The sequence below is a fragment of the Heterodontus francisci genome, chromosome 27, assembly GCF_036365525.1.
Source record: "Heterodontus francisci isolate sHetFra1 chromosome 27, sHetFra1.hap1, whole genome shotgun sequence".
Taxonomy (NCBI): domain Eukaryota; kingdom Metazoa; phylum Chordata; class Chondrichthyes; order Heterodontiformes; family Heterodontidae; genus Heterodontus; species Heterodontus francisci.
This window is the reverse complement of record NC_090397.1, coordinates 53,591,642-53,618,290: the sequence shown is the minus strand read 5'-3', so window position 1 is coordinate 53,618,290 and position 26,649 is coordinate 53,591,642. Positions and strand designations below refer to the sequence as shown.

The 26,649-nt window shown below is 45.5% G+C and overlaps 1 protein-coding gene across 13 annotated transcripts in view; it reads right to left on the bottom strand.

The window, feature by feature from the left end:
* shank3a (SH3 and multiple ankyrin repeat domains 3a) overlaps positions 1-26,649 on the bottom strand; it is a 1,286,992-nt gene that overhangs the window by 4,814 nt on the left and 1,255,529 nt on the right. For 3 of the 13 annotated variants that reach the window (XR_010977671.1, XM_068059363.1, XM_068059361.1), the window contains one exon: positions 13,113-13,147. The exons of 9 other annotated variants lie outside the window; for them this stretch is intronic. Coding sequence is in view for 2 of the 4 variants with exons in the window: in XM_068059363.1 (XP_067915464.1) it covers positions 13,113-13,147 (35 nt within the window). In the remaining 2 variants the exon portion in view is untranslated. Of the gene's footprint in view, positions 1-13,112; positions 13,148-26,649 lie in introns of those variants that run through there. One more of the 13 variants, XM_068059364.1, reaches the window with a different exon arrangement.

The window sequence follows — 26,649 nt, the reverse complement described above, 5'->3', positions numbered from 1 at the left end:
CCACCATCCCCTACACCCATTACGTTTATTTGACCCCGTTTCCACCCCGTCCCCCTGCACTGAAAATCTTAACTCCTCCCCTCTCCCACCAGTGCCACGCCAGCTTTCCCCAGATGGGAAATTGAAGGCGTGGGTGTGCCGGCTGCAACACTAAGGATTGCGGTGGGTTCGGAAGATTAAAGGTAAGTTTATTTAAATTTATTCGTCCTTTTAATTAAATATTATAATTCAGTTCCCGTCACCCAGCGGTGGGGGGCGCCACAGAGCTTCGCCACTGCTGGAAGGATTGGGCCGGGCCCTCCTAGCATCGGCCTCCATGGCAGGCCGCTGGCGGACCTATATTCTGGCCCCAAACCCCTCCCCTCCCAACTCCATGGAGCCCGACATTGTGGGCGTGGTAAAATCCAGCCCATCGTGTATCCTGATTTTCATAAGGCCTTTGATACAGGGCAGCACAGGCGGCTGTTCAGCAAATCGGCATCCTGTGGGATTGCTGAGCAGATTTTAGGCTAGATCATGAATTAGTTCTGATCTCATAGGCAGAGGGATGTTATTAATGGTAGCAGCAATGCGTAGGGACTGGTCACTAGCATAGACCCCATCAGGACTGTTGCTCTTCAACACTTCCATCACTGATTTGGATGAGGATATTGGGAGTATGATCCTTAAGTCTATTGATGACACAATGGTGTGTGAAGGGGTTAAGACTGTAGACAAAATAAACAGACCGTAGACTAATCTCAATACACTGGGGGAACAGGCCCATCTGACAAGTGTCCTTCAATGGAGATCAATGCAGTGTGATGCATTTGGATCAAGGTAATTCCAAGCACGTGCACAACATGTAGGGTTACTCACTTAAGACTGTGGGCAGGAGAGGGATCTGGGGGTTCGATTTCATGAAACATTAAACGACCATGACCAGTGTCACAATGGCAGAGGGAAAACATATAGGGTGTTAGCGTGTATAGCTGGGATAGTTCAGATTCAAAACTAGAAATACAATATACCCTGTTCAAGGCCTTGATATGGCCATATCATAGAATACTTTTCCCAGTTTTGATTCTCTCACACAGTGTGGAATATTGAAGGCCTGGAAAAGGTCCAGTGGTGGACTATCGGAAGATATCAAGTCTCAGAGTTCTTCGTTATCAGAATAGGCTCAGGAAATTAATTTTCTTCCCATTGGTGAAAGCCAGATTTCCAGGGAATGTGAGTTAAGTTTTTAAAATGATAAAAGGAATCTGTTTGAATGTAAAAACAGGAGGAGGCCATTGAGTCTCTTGAACCTGTTCTGCCATTTAAATCAGATCATAAAAAAGACTTGCATTTATATAGAGCCTTTCATAACTTCCGGATGTCCCAAAGTGCTTCACAACCAAACAAGTACTTTTGAAATGCAGTCACAGTTGTAATATAAGAAAAACAGCTCCCACTATGCAATGTGATAATGATCACATAATTTGTTTTCTTTCAGTGATGTTGATTGAGGGATAAATATTGGCCAGAATACTAGGGATAACTCTCCTGCTGCTCTTTGAAATAACGCCATGGGATCTTTTACATTGACCTGAAAGAGCAGACAAGCCTCACTTTAATATTGCAACTGAAAGATGGCAATACAGCACTCCCTCAGTACTATAGTGGAGTGTTACCCTAGATTTTAGTGCTTAAGTCTCTGGAGTGGGACTTGAACCTACAATCTTTTGGCTCAGAGACAAGAGTACTACCAACTGAGCCACAGCTGACACTTAGATTATAGCTAACTTGTGCCTCAACTCCATATTTCGCGATACACTTACTTAACAAAAATATATTGATCTCAGTTTTGAAAGTTCCAATTGTCCCTCAGCATCCATAGCCTTTTTGTGGAGTGGGTTCCAGGTTTCCTTTATCCTTTTGTTTGAAAAATTGCTTCCTGATTTCATTCCTAAATGGCCTAGTTCCAATATTAAGATTGTTCCGGACTCTCCCAAGTGGGGGAAATAGTTTCTTTCTATGTTCTCTGTCGAATCCTTTTAACATTTTAAGGACCTTGCTTAGATCACCTCTCAACCTTCTAATCTCGAGAGAATACAAACCATGTTTATGCTTATTTGAACTGGATAGGACTGGAGTACTTTGGTAAATCAGCGCAAAAAAACACACAAAGGAAACCCTTTGTTTTACAGAGAATTGTCCACTTCTGGAACTAGTGCTGAGAGTGCAGGTTTGATGTGACCTTTTGGAAAGAAAGTTGGAAGTGCTTTTGCAGGTGGAAGACTTCTTGAGATGCAGAAGATAGATGGGTTAACTGCAATAGCAATTCCAGTCACCATGGCACCCTGATGCTTAGTTCATTGCCCCTGGAAGTTGGAGACCCATTTCCCACTGTCTTTACCTTATACTGGCCTACTTTTTGTCTATTCTGATATCTCTAAGGGTAAGAAGGGAGTTCTGAGTGTGGAGGGGGCCTGAGTATGTGAGGGGGCGTCTCAGTGTGGAGGGAATTTTCTTTTTTATTCTTTCATGGGATGTGGGCGTCACTGGCTATGCCAGCATTTATTGCCCATCCCTAATTGCCCTTGAGAAGGTGGTGGTGAGCTGCCTTCTTGAACCGCTGCAGTCCATTTGGGGTAGGTAAACCCACAGTGCTGTTAGGAAGGGAGTTCCAGGATTTTGACCCAGCGACAGTGAAGGAACGGTGATATAGTTCCAAGTCAGGATGGTGTGTGACTTGGAGGGGAACTTGCAGGTGGTGATGTTCCCATGTATTTGCTGCCCTTGTCCTTCTAGTTGGTAGAGGTCGCGGGTTTGGAAGGTACTGTCTAAGGAGCCTTGGTGCATTGCTGCAGTGCATCTTGTAGATGGTACATACTGCTGCCACTGTGCGTCGGTGGTGGAGGGAGTGAATGTTTGTAGATGGTGTGCCAATCAAGCGGGCTGCTTTGTCCTGGATGGTGTCGAGCTTCTTTAGTGTTGTTGGAGCTGCACCCATCCAGGCAAGTGGATAGGATTCCATCACACTCCTGACTTGTGCCTTGTAGATGGTGGATAGGCTTTGGGGAGTCAGGAGGTGAGTTACTCGCCTCAGGATTCCTAGCCTCTGACCTGCTCGTGTAGCCACGGTATTTATATGGCTAGTCCAGTTCAGTTACTAGTCAATGGTAGCCCCGAGGATGTTGATAGTGGGGGATTCAGTGATGGTAATGCCGTTGAATGTCAAGGGGTGATGGTTAGATTGTCTCTTGTTGGAGATGGTCATTGCCTGGCACTTGTGTGGCGCGAATGCTACTTGCCACTTATCAGCCCAAGCTGGGATATTGTCCAGGTCTTGCTGCATTTCTACACGGACTGCTTCAGTATCTGAGGAGTCACGAATGGTGCTGAACATTGTGCAATCATCAGCGAACATCCCCACTTCTGACCTTATGATTGAAGGAAGGTCATTGATGAAGCAGCTGAAGATGGTTGGGCCTAGGACACTACCCTGAGGAACTTCTGCAGTGATGTCCTGGAGCTCAGATGATTGACCTCCAACAACCACAACTATCTTCCTTTGCATGGACTGAATGCAGAGGGACGCCCGAGTGTGTGACGGGGATCCGAGTGCGGAGAGGGGTCCAATTTGTGAGGCAGTTTGAATGTGGAAGATGGATCTGAGTGCGGAGAGGGGGTGTCTGAGTGCGGAGAGGGGGTGTCTGAGTGCGGGGGGGGGGTGTCTGAGTGCGGAGGGGGGGGGTGTCTGAGTGCGGAGGGGGGGGGGTGTCTGAGTGCGGAGGGGGGGGGTGTGTCTGAGTACGGAGGGGGGTGTGTGTCTGAGTACGGAGGGGGGTGTGTGTCTGAGTACGGAGGGGGGGTGTCTGAGTACGGAGGGGGGTGTGTGTGAGTACGGAGGGGGGTGTGTGTCTGAGTACGGAGGGGGGGTGTGTGTCTGAGTACGGAGGGGGGGTGTGTGTCTGAGTACGGAGGGGGGGTGTGTGTCTGAGTACGGAGGGGGGGTGTGTGTCTGAGTACGGAGGGGGGGTGTGTGTCTGAGTACGGAGGGGGGTGTGTGTCTGAGTACGGAGGGGGGTGTGTGTCTGAGTGCGGGGTGGGGGGTGGGTGGATGTCTGAGTGTGGAGGGGGATGAGTGTGTGAGGAGCCCTGAGTGTGGTCTGAGCAGGGGGGGGGGCGTGCTGAATGTGTGACTGGTTCTGAGGGGGCACTGCAGGATCCCTCACCCATTTTTTTTTTTAGTCAGTTATTTATTGTTTTGTTGCGTGGTTCGATAATCTTGCATAACACGCAAATGAGTTTTGAAGGGAAAATTTGGACCGCAAATGCTCGTCACGGTTGAGATAATGATTAAAATCATACTCATTTCAAAACAGATCTTTATGCAGAGGTGTTAAAGTGTGACTGTTGCATTATGCTTGCGATATTGGGAGTTAACCTGTGACCTATTAGGGTTTTTTCACTGAGTGTTTTGGGAGTCAGGTGAGGGAAGCGGCTGCCTTTCCTGCAGTCATCCCATGTCAGAAAATTGGGAAGACAGTGCTGGCTTGCACTCAGAAAGTAACCCCCAAATCAAAGAAAAGGTAGTTACACTCAGTAATATTAACACTACTTGAGATAACAGACAAAGTGAGAGAATGACTTTAAAAGCAAAAGACTGTGGATGCTGGATATCTGAAATAAAAACAGAAAGTGCTGGGAAAACTCAGCAGGTCTGGCAGCATCTGTGGAGAGAGATGCAGAGTTAACACTTCAGGTCAGTAATCTTTCATCAGAACTAGCAAAGGTTAGAAATGTAATAGGTTTTAAACAAGTAAAGTGGGGGTTGGGGCAGGGGTGGGGGCAAGAGAACAAAAGGGAAGATATGTGAGAGGACAGTGGGCTGGAGAGATTAACTGACAAGGTCATGGGACACATGCAAAGAGAGTGTGCTAATGGTGTGATGAAAGACAGAGCATTAGTGCAGAGGGAGTGTTAATGACAGAATAATTAGCAGCCCTAGCCAAAAGCGCGCACATGAAAAAACAGTAGGCAAGCACATGGTAAAAAAAAAAGATGGAATAAAATAAAATAAAAACAAAAAAGGGCCAGTCATGCTCTGAAATTAATGAACTCCATGTTCAGTCTGGTATTTTGTAGCATGTCTAATCAGAAAATAAGGTGCTGTACCTCAAGCTTGCGTTGCTGTTCACTGGAACACTGCAGCAAGCCCAGGACAGAGATGTGGGCATGAGAGCGGAGTCATAGAATCATACAGCACAGAAACAGGCCCTTCGGCCCACCCTGTCTGCGCTGGCCATCAAGCCTATCTATTCTAATCCCATTTTCCAGCACTTGGTCCGTAGCCTTGTATGCTATGGCATTTCAAGTGCTTATCTAAATCTTTAATGTTGTGAGGGTTCCTGCCTCTACCATGCCTTCCGGCAGTGTGTTCCAGATTCCAACCACTCTCTGGGTGAAATTTTTTTTTCCTCAAATCCCCTCTAAACCTTCTGCCTGGTCCTTAAATCTATGCCCCCTGGTTGTTGACACCTCTGCTAAGGCAAAAGTTTCTTCCTATCTACCCTATCTATGCTCCTCATAATTTTGTATACCTCAATCAGGTCCCCCCTCAGCCTTCTGTGCTCTAAGGAAAACAACCCTAGCCTATCCAGTCTCTCTTCATAGCTGAAATGCTCCAGCCCAGGCAACATCCTGGTGAATCTCCTCTGCACCCTCTCCAGTGCAATCACATCCTTCCTATAGTTTGGCAACCAGAACTGTACACAGTACAGGCTGTGGCCTAACTAGCATTTTACACAGCTCCATCATAACCTCCTTGCTCTTATATTAATGCCTTGGCTAATAAAGGCAAGTATCCCATATGCCTTCCTAACCACCTTATCTACCTGTGCTGCTGCATTCAGTGATCTATGGACAAGTACACCAAGGTCGCTCTGACCCTCTGTACTTCCTAAGGTCCTACCATCAATTGTATATTCCCTTGCCTTGTTAGTCCTCCCAAAATGCATCACCTCACACTTCTCAGGATTAAATTCCATTTGCCACTGCTCTGCCCATTTTAGCAGCCCATCTATATCATCCTGTAATCTAAGGCTATTTACAACACCACGAATTTTCATGTAATCTGCAAACTTACTGATCATACCTCCTATATTCACATCTAAATCATTAATGTACACTACAAACAGCAAGGGTCCCAGCACCGATCTCTGCGGTACACCACTGGTCACAGGCTTCCAATCGCAAAAAAACCCTTGACCATCACCCTCTGCCTCCTGCCACTAAGCCAATTTTGGATACAATTTGCCAAATTGCCCTGGATCCCATGGGCTCTTACCTTCTTGACCAATCTCCCATGCGGGACCTTATCAAAAGCCTTACTTAAGTCTATATAGACTACTTCAACTGCTTTACCCTCATCTACACACCTAGCCACCTCCAAGAAATTCAATCAAATTTGTTAAACATGATCTCCCCTTGACAATGCCATGCTGACTATCCTTGATTCATCTCTGCTTCTCCAAGTGGAGATTAATCCTGTCCTTCAGAATTTTTCCAATAGTTTCCTTATCTCTGATGCTAGACTCACTGGCCTGTAATTACCTGATTTATCCCTACTACCCTTCTTGAATATGGTACCATATTCGCTGTCCTCCAGTCCTCTGGCACTTCTCCTGTGGCCAGAGAGGATTTGAAAATTTGTGTCAGATCCCCAGAAATCTCCTCCCTTGCCTCACATAGCGTCCTGGGATACATCTCATCTGGGCCTAGGGATTTATCCACTTTTAAGCCCGCTAATACCTCCTCCCTTTCAATGCTAATTTGTTCAAGTATATCACAATCCCCCTCCCTGATCTCTACATCTATGTCATCTTTCTCCATAGTGAACACAGATGAAAAGTAATCATTTAAAACTTCACCTACGTCCTCCGGCTCTACACACAGATTGCCACTTTGGTCCTTAATAGGCCCTACTCTTTCCCTGCTTATCCTATTGCCCTTAATATACTTATAAAACGGCGTGGTGGGGGTGGCGTTGGAAAGGCAAGAGAACAGAAGCTCTGCGTCCTGTTTACGGACTCAGCGGAGGTGTTCTGCAAAGCGGTCTCCCAATCTGCGTTTGGTCTCCCTAATGTAGAGGAGACTGCATTGTGAGCAGCGAATACAGTATAGTAAATTGAAAGAAGTACAAGTAAATTGTTGCTTCACCTGAAGGAGTGTTTGGGCCCTTGGATGGTGAGGAGAGAGGAGATGAAAGGGCAGGTATTACACCTCCTGAGATTGCATGGGAAGGGTATGAGGTATCGGGAGTAATGGAGGAATGGACCAGGGTGTCGCGGAGGGAATGAGCCCTTCGGAATGCTGACGAGAGGGGGGGGGAAGACGCGTTTGGTGGTGGCATCATGCTGGAGATGGCGGAAATGGCGGAGGATGAGCCTTTGGATGTGTAGACTGGTGGGGTGGAAAGCTGCAGTTCTGGGAGGGAGTGGAAGGGATGAGGGCAGTAGTGAGGGAAATGGGTTGGACAGGGTTGAGGGCTCTGTCGACCACAGTGCGAAGGAATCCTTGGTTGAGGAAAAAGGAAGACATAAAAGAAGCACTGTTGTGGAAGGTTGCAACATCAGAGCAGATGTGTCAGAGACAGAGAAATTGGGAGAATGGACTAGAGTCCTTACAGGAAGCACGTGTGAGGAAGTGTAATTGAGGTAGCTGTGGGAGTCGGTGGGCTTATAATGAATATTAATGGACAGTCTATCCCCAAAGATAAAGGGGAACCCGTTGACGTACTGTACTTAGATTTCCAGAGGGCATTTGACAAGGTGCTACATAAAAGGTTATTGCGCAAAATAGGAGCTCATGATGTAGTGGGTAACATATTAGCATGAATAGAAGATTGGCTGGCTGGCGGAAAACAGAATTTGCATAAATGGGTCCTTTTCTGATTGGCAGCATGTGACGAGTGGAGTCCCATCGGGGTCTGTGCTAGCGCCTCAACTTTTTACAATTGATATCAATGACTTAGATGAGGGGAGCGATGACATGGTAGGTAAATTTGCAGATCACACAAAGCTAGGTAGGAAAGTATGTTGTGAAGAGGACATAAGGAGCTTGCAGACCGATACAGATAGGTTGAGTGAGTGGGAAAAAGTCTGGCAGATAGAGTATAATATGGGAAAATGTAAAGTTGTTCACTTGGGCAGGAAGAATAAAAAAGCAGATTATTATTTAAACGGAGAACAACTGCAGAACTTTGAGGTGCGAAGGGATCTAGGTGTTCTCGTGCATGAGTCACAAAAGGTTAGTATTCAGGTACAGCAAGTAATAAAGAAGACGATGGATTGCTATCTTTTATTACGAGAGGAATTGAAAATAAACGTGAGGATGCTATGCTTCAGTTATACAGGGCATTGTTGAGACCACATTTTGAATACTGTGTGCAGTTTTGGTCTCCTTATTTAAGGAAGGATGTGAATGCGTTGGAGGCAGTTCAGAGGAGGTTCACTAGATTGATACCTGGAATGAGTGGGTTGTCTTCTGAGGAAAGGTTTGACAGACTGGGCTTGTTTTTACTGGAGTTTAGAAGAGTGAGGGGAGACTTGATTGAAGTATATAAGATCCTGAACGGTCATGACAAGGTGGACGTAGAAAGGATGTTTCCTCTTGTGGGTGAGTCCAGAACTAGGGGGCACTGTTTTAAAATTAGGGGTCACCCTTTTAGGACAGAGATGAAGAGAATTTTTTTTTATCTCAGAGGGTTATGCGACTTTGGAACTCTCTGCCTCAGAAGGTGGTGGAGGCGGGGTCATTGAATAATTTTAAGGTGGGATAGATAGATTCTTGTTAGGCAAGGGAATCAAATCAATTGGGGGTAAATGGGAGTGTGGCATTCGAGACACAAACAGATCAGCCATGATCTTATTGAATGGTGGAGCAGGCTAGAGAGGCCGAATGGCCTACTTCTGCTCCTTATTCGTATGTTCATATGTTAGATGGAGACAGAGAAGTCGAGGAAGGAAAGTGTCAGAGATGGACCATGTAAAGGTGAGAGAAGGGTGAAAATTGGAAGCAAAGTTGATAAAGTTTTTAAGTTCGGGACGGGAGCAGGAAACGGCACCGATACAGTCATCAATGTATTGGAAAAAGAGTTGGTGGAGGGGGGCTGAGTAGGACTGGAACAAGGAATGTCCGACATACCCCACGAAAAGACAGGCATAACTACGACCCAAGTGGATACCCATAGCAACACCTTTGATTTGAAGGAAGTGAGTGGGGTTGAAGGGGTAGTTGTTCAATGTGAGAACAAGTTCAGCCAGGCGGAGGAGGGTGGTGGTGGATGGGGACTGGTTGGGCCTCTGTTCAAGGAAAAAGTGGAGAGCCCACAGACGGTCCTGATGGGGAATGGAGGTGTGGAGAGATTGGACGTCCATGGTGAAAAGGAGGCTGTTAGGGTCAGGAAACTGGAAATTGTCAAAATGACATAGGGCATCAGAAGAGTCATGGATGTAGGTGGGAAGGGACTGGATCAGGGGAGAAAAGATAGACTCAAGATAAGAAGAAATAATTTCAGTGGGGCAGGAACTGGCTGAAATGATGGGTCTCCCAGGACAGTCCTGTTTGTGGATTTTAGGGAGGAGGTGGAAGCGGGCTGTCCGGGGTTGTGGGACTGTGAGGTTGGAAGCTGTAGAGGGAAGTTCTCCGGAGGAGATGAGGTCAGTGACAGTTCTGTAGACAAGTAGCTTGATGTTCGGTGGTGGGGTCATGGTCCAGGGGGAGGTAGGAACAAGTGTCTGAGAGTTGCCGCTCAGCCTCTGCAAGGTAGAGGTTGGTATGCCAGACAACAACAGCGCCACCTTTATCACAGGTTTGATCATAATGTCGGGGTTAGACCTGAGAGAACGGAATGCAGCAAGTTTGGAGGGAGACAGGTTAGAGGGGAGTGGAGAAATTGAGACAGCCAATGTCTCGCTGACAGTTCTCAATGAAAAGATCAAGAGCAGGTAAGAGGTCACAGGGAGGGGTCCTGGTCTCCTCACCATCCAAGGCCCCAAACACTCCTTTCAGGTGAAGCAGCGATTTACTTGTACTTCTTTCAATTTACCATACTGTATTTGCTGCTCACAATGTGGTCTCCTCTACGTTGGGGAGACCAAACGCAGATTGGGTGACTGTTTTATCGAACACCTCTGCTCAGTCCGAAAACAGGACCCAGAGCTTCTGGTCGTTTGCCATTTCAACACCACCCCCTGCTCTCATGCCCATATCTCTGTCCTGGGCCTGCTGCAGTGTTCCAGTGAACATCAGTGCAAGCTCAAGGTACAGCACCTTATTTTCCGGTTGGGCACGTTACAGCCTACCGGATTGAACATGGAGTTCAATACTTTCAGAGCATGGCTGGCCCTTTTATTTTTATTTTATTTTGTTCCATCTTTTTTTTTACCATGTGCCTGCCTACTTTTTTTCATGTTTGTGCTTTTGGCTAGAGCTGCTCATTATTCTGTCATTAACACTCCCTCTGCACTAATGCTTTGTCTTTCATCACACCATCAGCACACTCTCTTTGCCGTTGTCAGTTAATCTCTCCAGCCCTCTGTCCTATCACACATCTGCCCTTTTGTTCTCTTTCCCCCCACCCCCACTTACTTGTTTAAAACCTATTACATTTCTAACCTTTGCTAGTTCTGATGAAGGGGTACTGACCTGAAACGTTAACTCTGCATCTCTCTCCACAGATGCTGCCAGACCTGCTGAGTTTTCCCAGCACTTTCTGTTTTTATTTGAGAGAATTACTTTGTTTGAACCTGGGATGGGAAACTTTTGGCAGAGATCTAACTGTTTCTAGGTTACAGGAAGGTAAAGAGATATGTAGGGAGTGGGTTAATGGCTCAGAATGCCAGTGACGCTTTCACCACATAAACAAAGAAAACGACATAGTAGGTTTGGCCTCTGACAAGCCCCATCACATCGCTGGGTCTCATAAACAGATTAGAGATTTTATTTTATTTTTTTGCACCTATTGGGCTGCAGTGAACTTCTCACATTTATAATGTTGCTTTCAAATCTTTGTAGTCATCAAAATGAAGTCTGAAAGTGCCAGAGATTGGAAGTCCCATCAATCCCTCGCAGGGCAGATACTGCACGCTTCAGATACAGAGTAAAGCTCCCTCTACACTGTCTCATTAACACTCCCAGGGCAGGTGCAGCACAGGTTAGGATACAGAGTAAAGCTCCTTCTACACTATCCCATCACACACTCCCTGACCAGGTACAGCAGGGGTTAGATATAGAGCAAAGCTCTCTCTACACTGCACAATCAAACACTCTCAGGGCAGTACAACACGTCAGATACAGAGTAAAGCTCCCTCCTGTTGGTCAGCTGAATTTAACTGAAGTTAAAGTCAAACTCAATTAATTTAGAACCCATGCAGGGGATATACGAGGAGACTGTTATTAACTTGTGCTGGATAGTAACCCAGATCCGTGAGTCCAGGGCAGTGTGTTTGGCAACTCGATACACAGGCCCATGAACCCAGAGACATTCTGCTGGACCACTCGATACTCAGGCCTGTAAGTCAGTGTGCTGGGCCACTTGATATCCGGGCCCCTGAGTCTATGGACAATGTGCTGAGCCACTTGATACCCAGGCCCCTGAGTCTATGGACAGTGTGTTCGGTCACTCAATACTCTGGCCTGTGAGATTGGGGACAGTGCTGGGCCACGATATCAGGCCTATGAGTTTATGGACAGTTCTGGGCCACGCAATGCTCAGGCCTGTGAGTCTATGGACAGTGTGCTGGGCCGCTCAATACCCAGGCCTGTGAGTCTGGACAGTGTGCTGGGTCACTTGATACTCAGGCCTGTGAGTCTGTGGACGGTGTGTTGAGCCACTCGATACTCAGGCTTATGAGTCTGGGGACAGTGCTGTGTCACTCGATACCCAGGCCTGTGAGTCTGCGGACAGCGCTGGGCCACCCGATACCCAGGTCCCTATGTCTGTGGACAGTGTACTGGGCCACTCGATACTCAGGCCTGTGAGTCTCTGGATAGTGTGCTGAGCTACTGAATACTCAGGCCTATGAGTCTGTGGACAGTGTGTTGAGCCACTCGATACTCAGGTTTGTGAGTCTGGGGACAGTGCTGTGTCACTCGATACTCAGGCCTGTGAGTCTGCGGACAGCGCTGGGCCACCCGATACCCAGGTCCCTATGTCTGTGGACAGTGTACTGGGCCACTCGATACTCAGGCCTGTGAGTCTCTGGATAGTGTGCTGAGCTACTGAATACTCAGACCTATGAGTCTGTGGACAGTGTGTTGAGCCACTCGATACTCAGGTTTGTGAGTCTGGGGACAGTGCTGTGTCACTCGATACTCAGGCCTGTGAGTCTGTCCATATGTGCTGGGCCACTCGATACTCAGGTCTGTGAGTCTCTGGATAGTGTGCTGGGCTACTCAATACTCAGGCCTATGAGTCTGTGGACAGTATGCTGGGCCACTCGATACTCAGGCCTGAGAGTCTCTGGATAGTGTGCTGAGCTACTCGATACTCAGGCCTATGAGTCTGTGGACAGTATGCTGGGCCACTCGATACTCAGGCCTGTGAGTCTCTGGATAGTGTGCTGGGCCTCTTAGTACTCAGGCCTGAGAGTCTGTGAACAGTCTTCTGGGCCACTCAATATCCAGGTCCATGAACCCAGGGACATGGTGCTAGATCACTCAATACTCAGGCCTATGAGTCTGGGGCCAGTGCACTGGGCCACTTGATAACCAGGTCCATTCTGTGAACAAGTAATAGAGCATCATCAGTAGTGGAAGGGGGATTCCAGGCAATGAAATTAAGAATATCATTAAATATATAATTCTTAAATATCTGTTTTCACTTTCCAATGGGTGACTTGAGCAAAGAGTAGGACCAGCGGCTGACTTATTTGGTGGAGGACAGCCCGTGGAAGGATTAGAAATAGCTCAAATAAAAAGGGAAAAAAAAATACAAAATACACACACAGCAAGTATAGTCTGACATTTCATCTTTACCATGGACAGCATTCATGGTCTACTGGACAGCAGAGTTAAAACAATCCAAACAAAACAAAACCCAAGGGAGGAGTGGGATGTGGTGAATGGTTGTGAGCACTTACACAATTTGCTCACCATCCTGAGGCTCGAGGTGATTCTAGACAGAGCACCACAACGCATGCACAGTGAGCGGAAAAAAAAGAGGCAATGAAAGAGAAATGTTAGCATCAATCCATGAATATGACCAGACATTTCCACTACAAACACTAACAGTAAACATTTTGCATAATAGACTTGTTTCACGTCCCTTCAGAGTCTGAGTCCCACCTCTCCATCCTCCCTCCTATCCTTTCATTGATCGCACTGTGCAAGAAGGACTTGCATTAAATAGCACCCTGTGATATGCTTGCTCTCAACTCAGAGTATGAGGTAAATAAGATTTAGAAGAGCAAGTGGCTGTGAAGGATTCTAGAACCCTACCTCACAATCTGGAGTACCACATTCCACAACAATACCTGGTTGGGGAGGTGGAAGGAGAGGATCCTAGAATCCGAATGGTGACTAAAAAAATCTGGGAGTCAGTGCTGTGCGCAGAGCACCAGTTCTTGAACTCCACCCCACCAAAGAAGAAGCCTGGTTCTAGAACTTGCAGTCATCATTGATGGAACCAGGTTCTGTGCTGTTACCAAGGTCATTGGATCCTACAACTTTGTGGTATGTTATTGTGAATGCCAGATTCTGTAATTTTGGTGTCAAGGAACCAGATTATAGAGGTTTTGAGCTGTTGCTACGGAACCAGGTTTTAGTACTCTGTGTTGTCACTCAGGAAGCTGGATTCTAGAATTCGGTGATCACTTAGTGTGCTCGGTTCTAGAACATCCACCGTTGAAAATTAATTAAAACTTGATTCAGAACAAAGGTACAGCTGAGAATCTGGTACAACTATAAAGGGAGTGTAGGAATAGAGACCTGGTGGTTCACATGAATGTGACAGAATGAGTTGATAAGGCTGTTAAAAAAAAATCATACAGGATTCTGAGCTTTATAAATAGTGGCACAGAGTACAACAGCAAAGAAGTTATGCTAAACCTTTAGGAACCACTGGTTAGGTCTCAGCTGGTGTTTTTTGTCCAGTTCTGGCCACAACACATTAGGAAGCATGCCAAGGCCTTGGAGAGAGTCAAAAGATTTACTAGAACAATACTAGAAATCAGAGACTTAATTAATGTGAAGAGACGAGAGAAGCAGAGAAGGTTAAAGGAGCTTTAATAGAGGTATTCAAAGATATGAAGGGTTTTGATTGAGTAAATAAGGAAAAACTGTTTCTAGTGGCAGAAGGGTCGGTAACTAGAAGACACAGATTTTTAAGATAATTGACAAAGGAACCAGAGGGGAGATAAGGACAAAGTTTTTTATGTGGAGCGTTGTTATGATCTTGAATGCACTGCCTGAAAGGGTGGTGGAAGCTTATTCAACAGTAACTTTCAAAGAGGAACGGGATATATACTTGAAATGAGAATTTTGCAGCATGATGCAGGAAGAGCAGGGTGAGTGGGACTAATTGGATGCTCTTTCAGCATGATGGACTGAATGGTCTTCATCTGTGCTGTAAGATTTTAAGGAATTGTGGGAGTGGACACGACGAGTTAAAACAGAACATGAAAGCAAAAACACTAAGGATGCTGGAACTTTGAAATAAAAACAGAAATGCTGGAAATACTCAGCAGGTCTGGCAGCATCTGTAGAGAGAAACACAGAGTTAACGCTTCAGGTCAATGACCTTTCATCACAAATGACGAAAGGTCATCGACCTGAAATGTTAAGTCTGTTTTTCTCTCCACAGATGCTGCCAGAGCTGCTGAGTATTTACAGCATTTTTGTTTTTATTTGAGCCAAAACAGAAATTGCCTGGGATGAGTTTCTGGGCTCAGAGTCATGCTCGGAAGCAGGGTCACAGGTCAAACCCAAGGAAATTCTGTTCCTTCATGTGTATGAACCTTGTGTGTCCAACAATGCGCTTTAACCCCCATCCTCTCAGCAGCACCTTCTGCTGCACCAGTGGAACATTTCCATTCCATGCCAAGTTAATGGACAGTTACATGCTATGCAGCTGCAACTATCAGGCACTACAGTGAGCTGCCAATTCAATTCATTTCCTGCAGCAAACCACAGTCACCATAGACTATTGTCTGACCTTCATCTTGAATGTGAACTTGGGAAGTAGAGATGAGTAGTGGTGTAGTAATGGGATTCTATGGTAGAATGGACTAGAAGGGATATTTATATTTGTAAGCAAGATTTCGACTGGCTCCAAAAATTAATTACAAAGGTAATGCGTGAATTTTTCATTCAATCTTCAAGCTCATTGTTGGCCTGCCAATTGTGCCAATCGAGAGTTTACATCAAGGCTGTTTTTCCCCCATGCCTCTGGCATCAGGTGTCGGGTACATGCATATGTAGGATCTGAGTGTGTTGGGTATAGCAGTCAAACACAGAGTACTGTTGTCCTATCCATGTCCTATGTTAATAATAACATTTTGGGAGAAAAATGGATGCGATCCAAAGGCACTTTGAAACAAGTCTAATCTGATCTTAAAATTCCCTGTTGGCAAATGAGGCAAACATTAGCAGCCAAAATCCTTAAACAGCCAAAGCCATGATATGTTCTTAGTGAATGGTGTATCCCATACAGGGAGGTCCATGCTAACCATTTCACACACAAATGCAACAGTTACACATTATCAAGGAAATAAGGATCCAGGTTAGGATGTGTAATTTTTAAATATTAGATAATCCAAAATATCACCAGTTATTCCTTTTCAAAAGCCCATGTTGCAGTAATGTTCCATTGTCAGTATGATGCTATGAGCTGTGGTAGGGTGTGAGGCTGGCAGTATCACTGTATCAGTTTATTTATTACTCTAGGATTTTTTGAATTTTTTCCCCTTGGATTGGATGGACATAGTTGAGCCTGTTTCATGACTTGGTAGTCAGCTGTAGCCCGCCCCACCTTCACCTGTAATCCCTGGCAGACTTGCAGCTCCATGTGACTTTCAGCCCAATTGAGAGTTATTAACTGTGCTGGGACTCAATGCCCTTCAGGGCCTTGCCCAGTTGTGGGTTATTGACTGTGTTGGAACTCAGTGCTGTTCTTCTTTCACTGCACTTCAATGTAAGAACTCAAGTGAAAGAGTTCCTGTAAAATAGGATTGCTGGCAGTACAATGGCTCTTACAGTCTTCATTCTTTTCCTCTGGTGGGTGCACAGCCTTCATTTTGGAACGGGCCACAGCGGCATGATTGGAATAAAGAGCTTTGCGTGCTGGTGTATTTGCTGGTGCAGGCCTGTTTGTCATTACTCTGTGTTGCAACTTTCCTGAGATTCCAGAGAGCAAGAGATTGGGTGGGACTGGACGTCTCGACAAAAAGTCAGTGAGCAACATTGACAAAACTGAGCTAAGAACTTGATCAATGAAAAATACTGGATGTTCCATCGACTGAGTCTGGCTCCCTCACCTTCTATGAGCCTTGCTCTATGTTTTACGACAACATCTCCCATGCCCAGTTAGGACTAGGATTCTCAAGCTATTTTCCTATTTTTAGGAGTCCAATATTGAACTTAAATTTTCTTCTTCCCTATCTGTGTAACCTCCTCTAGATTTACAACTCTCCAAGCTCTCTGCATTCCACCAATTCTGGCATGTTCTGCATCCCTGATTTTAATTATAGTACCATTGGTCGCAGTGCCTACAGCTGCCCCGACCCTAAGCTAAATGAACCCTCCCGAAATGTCTCTGCCTTTGTAACTCTTTCTCCAACTTTAAGACACTGCTCAAAACCTAACTCCATGACCCATCTGTCCTAATATCTCCTTATGCGGCTCTGTGTCAAATTTAGTTTGATAATGCTCCTGTGAAGTGCCTTGGCTGTTTTACCTTTTTAAAGTTGCTATACAGATGTTATTTATCAAACTAACTAAATGTCTTCACTGTATTGACTTTCAGACTCATTGTACCAATTCTTGCTCTAATCATTTTTCTTATCCTGGACCTTAAACCTGTACCACTCTTAGACTTTGCTTCCTTCTATAGTCTTCAGGCTTTTAGAAACCAAGATTGGAATCAGCTAACTGACACTTTCCGTTATAGCTCATTTTATTGCTGCTCTTTGCCGTCTTACACTAAATGGCTCGCCATTTACTGAGGTTTCTCAATTTCTGCAGATGAGATGGAGGAGCAGTATTTCTGTTTGTCATTAAGTATCTCCCTTCCCATTCTAAACACTGCTGTCATTGAACATGTTCATTTCCAGTTTGTGTGAGACTGAGTTTAGTACTGAACCTCATGGGTCAGTCTGTACCCTGATCAGTTGGCCTGCAGCCAGAATTGACTAATTTGCTAAATCGATTTAGCCCGAGGTGACCTTGCATGTACTTCTCTGATTCACGTGCAGCGCTAAGTTTAGCTCCTAATTTAAAGGGTCACTGTCTTCATGTAGAAATTTTGGGCAAATGCCAAGTAGCATCACATTGTATTCAGAAGATTATGGGCTGAAGCCCTGTTCCAGGACCCGAACACATCATCTAGACCAACATTCCAGGATAGTTCTTAGGGTTTACTGTATTGTTGGAGGTGCCATCCTTCAAATGAGATGATAAACCAGAGGTCCTGTTTGCCTGTTCTGACAGATGTTAATGACGGATAGGGAAGATGGTAGGGTTGGTGCTTTGAAACGATGGAAGTGAAATAGGCAGAAAGGCCTACAATACCTGAACCAAACTTGTAACGTTTGTTTTTTTCTGAGTCAGCTTCCTTGCTTTGCTGTGATGTAAATGATTACATCATTGCATCTACCATTTGTAAGTGCCCCTTTAAGAACTGTCTAAAGTAAGACTACCTAAAATTTTACGTGACTTTGGCCAATATTTGTGTTAGTTTCAAAGCTTTGACAAGTGCACTCTTGTCTTTTAACCAGAAGGTTAAAATCCTGGGTAATGAGTGCGCCACTATTTTACACTGTAGTTTGACCCAAGAGCTATATCTAACTCCTTCTTGAAAATATACAATGTTTTGGCCTCAACTGCTTTCTGTGGTCGTGAATTCCACAGGCTCACCACTCTTTGGGTGAAGAAATTTTTTCTCATCTCAGTCCTGAAAGGCTTACCCTGTATCCTTAGACTATGACCCCTGGTTCTGGACTCCCCCACCATCGGGAACATCCTTCCTGCATCTACCCTGTCAAGTCCTGTTCGAATTTTATAGGTTTCTATAAAATCCCCCCTCATGCTTCTGAACTCCAGCGAATATAATCCTCAGACTCAATCTCTCATACGTCAGTCCCTCCTGGGGTTGTTTTCTTTGTAACAGAGGAGGCTGAGGGGAGACTTAATTGAGGTGTATAAAATTATGGGAAGCTGATATAGAGTGGAAAAGGACCTATTTTCCTTAACAGAAACGTCAATAAATAGGGGTATAGATTTAAAGTAACTGACAGAAATATTAAAGGGGAGTTGAGAAGAATTTTTTTTCACCTAGAGGGGTGGTGGTGATCTGGAACTCACTGCTTGAGTACAAGCACCAGTACAAGCTGGACGGGTTGCATCTGGGCTGGACCAATTTCCTCGGGGGGTTGGGGGGGGTGGGTTTGCTAGTGCTGTCGGGAAGGGTTTAGACTAGAATGGCAGGGGGATGTGAATCTGAGCAGGGAGACAGAGGAGAGGGAAACAAGATAGAAATGAAAGACAGAAAGGTAAGAAGCAAAAGTGGAAGGCAGAGAAAACAAGGGCGAGAAACTAATGGGGCCGTAGTGCAAAATAAAGCTAAGATGACTAACAATATTAAAAAGACAAGTCTCAAGGCATTGTGTCTTAATGCGTGGAGCATTCGCAATAAGGTAGATGAACTAACAATGCAAATAGATATAAACGGTTATAATTTAGTAGCGATTACAGAGACATGGCTGCAAGGTGACCAAGGATGGGAGCTGAACATCCAGGGGTATTCAGTATTTAAGAAGGACAGACAAAAAGGGAAAGGAGGAGGGGTAGATTTGTTAGTAAAGGAGGAAATCAATGCAATAGTGAGGAAGAATATTGACTTGGAAGATCATGATGTGGAATCTGTATGGGTGGAACTAAGAAACACCAAGGGGCAGAAAACATTGGTGGGGGTTGTATATAGGCGCCCAAACAGTAGTGGAGATGTAAGCGATGGCATTAAACAGGAAATTAGAGACGCATGCAATACGGGCACAACTGTAATCATGGGTGACTTTAATCTACATGTAGATTGGTCAAATCAAATTAGCAATAATACTGTGGAGGAGGATTTCTTGGAGTGTGTACGTGACGGTTTTTTAGACCAATACGTTGAGGAACCAACTAGAGAACAGGCTATCCTAGACTGGATATTGTGCAATGAGAAAGGATTAATTAACAATCTTGTTGTGCAGGGTCCCTTGGGGAGGAGCGACCATAACATGATAGAATTCTTCATTAAGATGGAGAGTGAAGTTGTTGAATCTGAAACTAGGGTCCTGAATCTAAATAAAGGAAACTATGAAGGTATGAGGCATGAGTTGGCCATGGTAGATTGGGGAACTTTACTAAAAGGGTTGATGGTGGATAGGCAATGGATAATATTTAAAGAACGTGTACATGAATTATCACAATTATTCATTCCTGTCTGGCACAAAAATAAAACCGGAAAGGTGGCTCAACCGTGGCTTACAAAAGAAATTAGGGATAGTATTAGATCCAAAGACGAGACATATAAAATTGCCAGAAAAAGCAGCAAGTCTGAGGATTGGGAGCAGTTTAGCATGCAGCAAAGGAGGACAAAGAGGTTGATGAAGCGGGGAAAATAGAGTTTGACAGTAAACATGCGGGGAACATAAAAACTGGCTGTAAAAGCTTCTATAAATATGTGAAGAGAAAAAAATTAGTGAAGACACATGTAGGTCCCTTACAGTCAGAAACAGGGGAAATTATAATGGGGAGCAAAGAAATGGCAGAACAATTAAACACATACTTTGGTTCTGTCTTCACAAAGGAGGACACAAATAACCTCCCAGAAATGTTGGGGAACCAAGGGTTTAATGAGAGGGAGGAACTGAAGGAAGTCAGTATTAGTAAAAAAAAATAGTACGAGGGAAATTAATGGGGATTAAAGGCTGACAAATCCCCTGGGCCTGATAATCTACATCCCAGAGTACTAAAGGAAGTGGCCCTGGAAATAGTGGATGCATTGATGGTCATCTTCCAAAATTCTATAGACTCTGGAGCAGTTCCTACAGATTGGAGGGTGGCAAATGTAACCCCACTAATTAAAATAGGAGGAAGAGAAAAACAGGGAACTACAGACCAGTGAGCCTTACATCAGTAGTGGGGAAAATGCTAGAGTCTATTATAAAGGATGTGATAGCAGAACACCTAGAAATCATAAACAGGATTGGGCGAAGTCAGCATGAGTTTACGAAAGGGAAATCATGCTTAACAAATCTACTGGAATTTTTTGAGGATGTGACTAGTAGAATAGATAAGGGAGAACCAGTGGATGTGGTGTATTTGGACTTTCAGAAAGCTTTTGATAAGGTCCCACATAAGAGGTTAGTGTGCAAAATTAAAGCACATGGGATTGGGAGTATTGTACTGGCATAGATTGAGAATTGGTTGACAGACAGGAAACGGAGTAGGAATAAACGGCTCTTTTTCCAGGTGGCAGGCAGTGACTAGTGGGGTACAGCAGGGATCAGTGCTTAGGTCCCAGCTATTCACAATATATATTAATGACTTGGGTGAGGGAACTAAATGTAACATTTCCAAGTTTGCAGACGACACAAAGCTGGGGGGGGGGGGGGGGGGGGTGGGGGGGGGGGCGGGGAAGTGAGCTGTGAGGAGGGTGCAAAGAGGCTCCAATGTGATTTGGACAAGTTGGATGAGTGGGCAAATGCATGGCAGACGCAGTATAATGTGGATAAATGTGAGGTTATCCACTTTGGTTGTAAAAACAGAAAGGCAGATTATTATCTGAATGGTGATAGATTGGGAAAGGGGGAGGTGCAACAAGACCTAGGTGTCCTTGTACACCAGTCGCTGAAAGCAAGCATTCAGGTGCAGCAGGCAGTTAGGAAGGCGAATGTTATGTTGGCCTTCATTGCAAGAGGATTTGAGTACAGGAGCAAGGATGTCTTACTGCAGTTATACAGGGCCTTGGTGAGACCACATCTGGAGTATTGTGTGCAGTTCTGGTCTCCTTATCTGAGGAAGGATGTTCATGCCATGGAGGGAGTGCAAAGAAGATTTACTAGGCTTTTTCCTGGGATGGCAGAATTGACATATGAGGAGAGATTGGGTCGACTAGGCCTACATTCACTAAAGTTTAGAAGAATGAGAGGGGATCTCATAGAAACTTATAAAATTCTAACAGGACTAGACAGGCTAGATGCAGGGAGGAGTTCAGAACCAGGGGTCACAGTCTCAGGATACGGGGTATGCCATTTAGAACCAAGATGAGGAGAAATTTCTTCACTCAGAGGGTGGTGAACCTGTGGAATTCTCTACCATGGAAGGCAGTGGAGGTCAAATCATTAAGTATATTCAAGAAGGAGATAGATATATTTCTTAATGCAAAAGGGATCAATGGATATGGGGAAAAAGCGGGAACAGGGTACTGAATTAGATGATCAGCCATGATCTTTTTTGAATGGCGGAGCAGGGCCGAATGGCCTACTCCTCCTATTTTCTATGTTTCTATGAAAGGGTGGTAGAGGCAGAAACTGTCATCACAATTTTAAAAAACGTGATATGCACTTGAAGTGCTGTACCTACATAGCTACAGACCAGGTGCTGGAAAGTGGGATTAGGAAAATAGCTTGCTTTTGGCTGGCATGGACACGAACGGCCTCCTTCTGTGCTGTAAATTTTCTCGGTTTCTATGTTTTAACAACAACTTGCATTTATATACCACCTTTAACACAATAAAACATTGAGGTTATTTTGGCTGCCACCCTGGACCCGAGCCCATCACTTCTATTCCTACTTTTTTTCTCCCTTTTTAAAATCTTTTCTTTTTACCCATCTCCTCTTTCGTCATGCCTCCTTTCACTTCTCCCCTCTCAGGTATTTTGCCCTCCCAAATCACTACCTCAACCTTTCACCACTCTGTGATTCCTGCTCTCTTGCCACCATCCCAGGCTTGACTCCCTCTTAGATAAGCTTCAAGCCTCCCTGTGTGCCACTCTTGGCACCCTCCGAAGAGCTCATCGAGGAACTCACTGCTGGCTCCTAATGATCAACAATTACAACTGTCCCATCCTACTCTCTTGCTGAACTTACCACCCAGCATGTCCGATGGGAGTTAATCTTGCCAATCTCCTTCCATCCAACTCATTTCCCCCCTGCTGACCCTGTGGATTCTAGCAGTGGATCAGCTCTCATTGTCCCTCTCTGCATCTCCCTCTAGGATGTCCATTCACTTGTGAACAAGGCCCTTACCATTCATGAACTTATTGTGGTTGATTGCATTTGGTATCATGGCCTTGACGGAAACCTGGCTGAAGGGTAATGACACCTTCCCTAAATGAGGTCTCTCTGCCTGGATAAAGCTTCCACCACTTGCCATGCCAAGACCATCGCTGAGGCAGTGTGGCTCTTATTACCAAATCACACCATGGCTGACCCCCCCACTCTTCTGGCACTTTCTCCTCCTTTGAGCATCTCACCTTGTTCCACCCCTCTCACCTCTCATTTAAACTCCGTGTTCTCTAGATCCCACAGAAATATGATAAATATGTTCTTCCGGAGATATCATTACTGTTTTCCTTCCTCAGCTTATGCATTGAATAACTTTTCATACTCAATGATTTCAACCTCCATCTAAACTCATCATGCTGTCTCTCCTCTGAGTTCAGAGCCTTCTTATCCTCCCATAATCTCTCCCTCCATATAAACTCTCCAACTCATATTCACTATTGCTGAGTCAAAATCCTGGAACTCCCTTCCTAACAGCACTGTTGGTGTACCTACATCCCAACGACTGCAGCGGTTCAAAAAGGCAGCTCACCACCACCTTCTCAAGGCCAATTAGGGATGGGCAATAAATGCTGGCTCAGCCAGCGATGCTCACATCCCATGAATGAATAAAAAAAAATCATGGCCACCCCTTGACATTGCCATATTATTTTTTTTTATTCTTTCATGGGATGTGAGCATTGCTGGCACGGCCAGCATTTGTTGCCCATCCGTAATTGCCCTTGACAACTGTGGGGCTCGCTAGGCCATTTCAGAGAGCAGTTAAGAGTCAACAACATTGCTGTGGGTCTGGAGTCACAAATAGGTCAGATCAGGTAAGGATGCCAGATTTCTTTCTCCAAAGTACATCAGTGAACCAGATGGTTTTTTAACAACAATCAATGATAGTTTAATGGCACCATTACTGAGACTAGCTTTCAATTCCAGATGGTTTTTTTTACTGATTAATTGATTTTAAATTCCGCCAGCTGCCATGGTGGGATGTACCTACGTCCTCAGGGCATTAGCCTGTCCTCTCAATTACTAGGTTTGTGACATTACCACAACACCACCGTCTCCCTACTTTGCTCCTCCCATCGTATCAATGACAGATAAAACCATCACTTTCCATCCACAACTCCCTTCCATGTCCCAAACCTACCTCCTTCTGTGTCCACCCCTGGAAAAAACTATCCCCCAATTCACTTACACTTGCACTTTCAAAATCCCACTGTCTAGTCTTTGGCTATCTGTTCACCACGACCTTTCTGCAGCTACTGATTTTCTCAACTGCACTCTCACATCCAGCTTTGATGACAAACCCCACTAAAACCATTATTTTTTCTTACCCTCTGGCTGTTCCCTGATATGGCCCTCATCTCCAATTCAAAGGGACACAGACTTGAACGGATATGGTGGACAACTGGTTGAGCCATTCACCACCATATCTGGCTGGACCACATAAAGCACGATTGGGTCCTGTTCACATCTGCTAAAATTCCAGGATCATCCTGGAATGCAAAGATAACTCCCAGATTCTTTTCTCTGCTGAAAACTGTCTACTTAAACCCCTCTCCTTATCTCCTCCAAATATAAGTGCAAGGAGCTCGTGGACTTCTTTGCCACTAAAATTGAGACCATCTGATCAGCTGCCTCTACCACTTCCTTCCCTACCATTAGCCCATTGGGTCTAACTTCCTTTAAAGCTCCCCCACTGCCCTAGCCCCGAGCGCTTTCTCTAGTTTCTCTCATGTGCACTCTCCGAACACATGTTGTCCATGACACTCACGTTAGCTGATACTGTTAACAGTTCTCTCACCTCAGGTACTGTCCTTTTCCTTTAAATCTGTCATCATCACCCCTCTCCTCAAAGCCCACCATCCTTGCAAATTACCACCCCATTGCCAACCTCCTTTCCTCTCCAAAGTCCTTGAACATCTTGTTTTGTTCTAAATCCATGCCCACCTTTCTGGGAACTGCATGTTTGAATCCCTCCAATCAGGTTTCCATCACTGCCAAAGTGCTAAAACAGCTCTTATCAAGGTCACAAATGAAATCTTATGTGACTAGATGAAGGTAAACTATCCCTCCCCATCCTTCTTGACCTATCTGCAACCTTTGATACAGTTGACCACACCATCCTCCTCCAACTGTTGTCCAACTGTGTGGGACTGAACTTGCCGGTTCCATTTTTTATCTATCTAATCGTTGCCAGAGTATCACTCGCAACGGCTTCTCTTGCCACTCCTGTGCCGTTATCTCTGGTGTCCCCAAGGACATTCCACCATTAGAGATTTTGACCTTTCTGATTGGGTATCCAACATTCCACCATTACAAATTCTGGCCTCTTTGACTGGGAAACAACATTGCATCATTAGAGAAACTGACCTCTCTAATTGGGAGTCCAAAAGTCCACTATTACCTCTCTTACCTTCCGGGAGCGGAGCGGAGAGGACCGGAGCGGACCTGTGTGAGAGCAGTTGAACCTCTTCCAGCGCGCCGGAGTTTTGAAAAAAAAGGCAATCAGTGACGTCAGAGGAGAGCTGCAAGGTGATTGGTTGGTGAGTAGCAGCTGTTAGAATATCAAAAAAAATAAGGGGAAAGTTGTTTTTTTTTGTTAAAAAAAATCTCTGGTGATAAGGTGAGTACTGCGAAAGTGTTTTTTTTTAAGGACTTTAGATTGAAGTGGGTAGAACAAGGCCCCTAGTATAATTAGTATTTTTTAATTAACGGAGTAACTAATCTAAGGGTAAGTCAATTAAGGAGAGCTCAGCCCCGTGATCTGCTCCTCCTGCGCTATGTGGGAAATCAGGGACGCTTCCAGTGTCCCTGGTGACCATGTGTGCAGGAAGAGTATCCAGCTGCAGCTATTGGCTACCCGCATTACGGAGCTGGAGCTGCGGGTGGATTCACTGTGGAGCATCCACGATGCTGAGGAAGTCGTAGATAGCACGTTTAGTGAGGTGGTCACACCACAGGTAATGGCTGCACAGGCAGAAAAGACATGGGTGACCACCAGATGGAGTAGTAGGCACAGGCAGGTAGTGCAGGAGTCCCCTGTGCCCATCCCCCTCTCAAACAGATATACCGCTTTGGATACTGTTGGGGGGGATGACCTCCCAGGGGAAAGCAGCAATAGCCAAGTTCGTGGCACCACAGACGGCTCTGCTGCACAGCAGGGGAGGAAAAGGGTTGGAAGAGCTATAGTGATAGGGGATTCTATCGTAAGGGGTGCAGATAGGCGTTTCTGTGGCCACAAACGAGACTCCAGGATGGAATGTTGCCTCCCTGGTGCTAGGGTCAAGGATGTCTCGGAGCGGCTGCAGGACATTCCGAAAGGGGAGGGTGAGCAGCCAGAGGTTGTGGTCCATACTGGTACTAATGACATAGGCAGGAAGAGAGATGAGGTCCTGCAAAGTGAATATAGGGAGTTAGGCGGAAGGTTAAGAAGCAGGACCTCGAGGGTTGTAATCTCAGGATTACTCCCTGTGCCATGTGCTAGTGAGGGTAGGAATAGGAGGATTAGGCAAATGAATGCGTGGCTGAAGGGTTGGTGTAGGTGGGAGGGCTTCAGCTACTTGGATCATTGGGATCTCTTCTGGTGCAGAAGTGACCTGTACAAGAAGGACGGGTTGCATCTAAACAGGAGGGGGACCAATATCCTTGTGGGGAGGTTTGCTTGTTCTACACAGGAGGGTTTAAACTAGTCTTGCAGGAGGGTGGGACACAAAGTAGTCGTCTCTCAGATGAGATCGCTGAGGCAAATGTAGAGGTTAAAGCAAGCAAGCCCAGTAGGTAGGCCGTGCAGGGGCAGGACAGGGAGCGTGGAAGGTCTGGTAGGCTAAACTGCATTTACTTTAATGCAAGAAGCCTTACACGTAAGGCAGATGAACTCAGAGCATGGATCGGCACATGGGATTGTGATATTATAGCTATTATGGAAATGTGGTTGAGGGATGGGCAGGACTGGCAGCTCAATGTTCCGGGATACCGATCCTTCCTTCATGACAGAGGTGGAGGTAAGAGAGGAGGGGGAGTTGCACTATTGATTAGGGAGGACATCACCGCAGTATTTAGAGAGGATATCCCGGGGGGGGGAATGTCCAGCGAGGCCATATGGGTAGAACTTAGAAATAAGAAAGGGGTGATCGC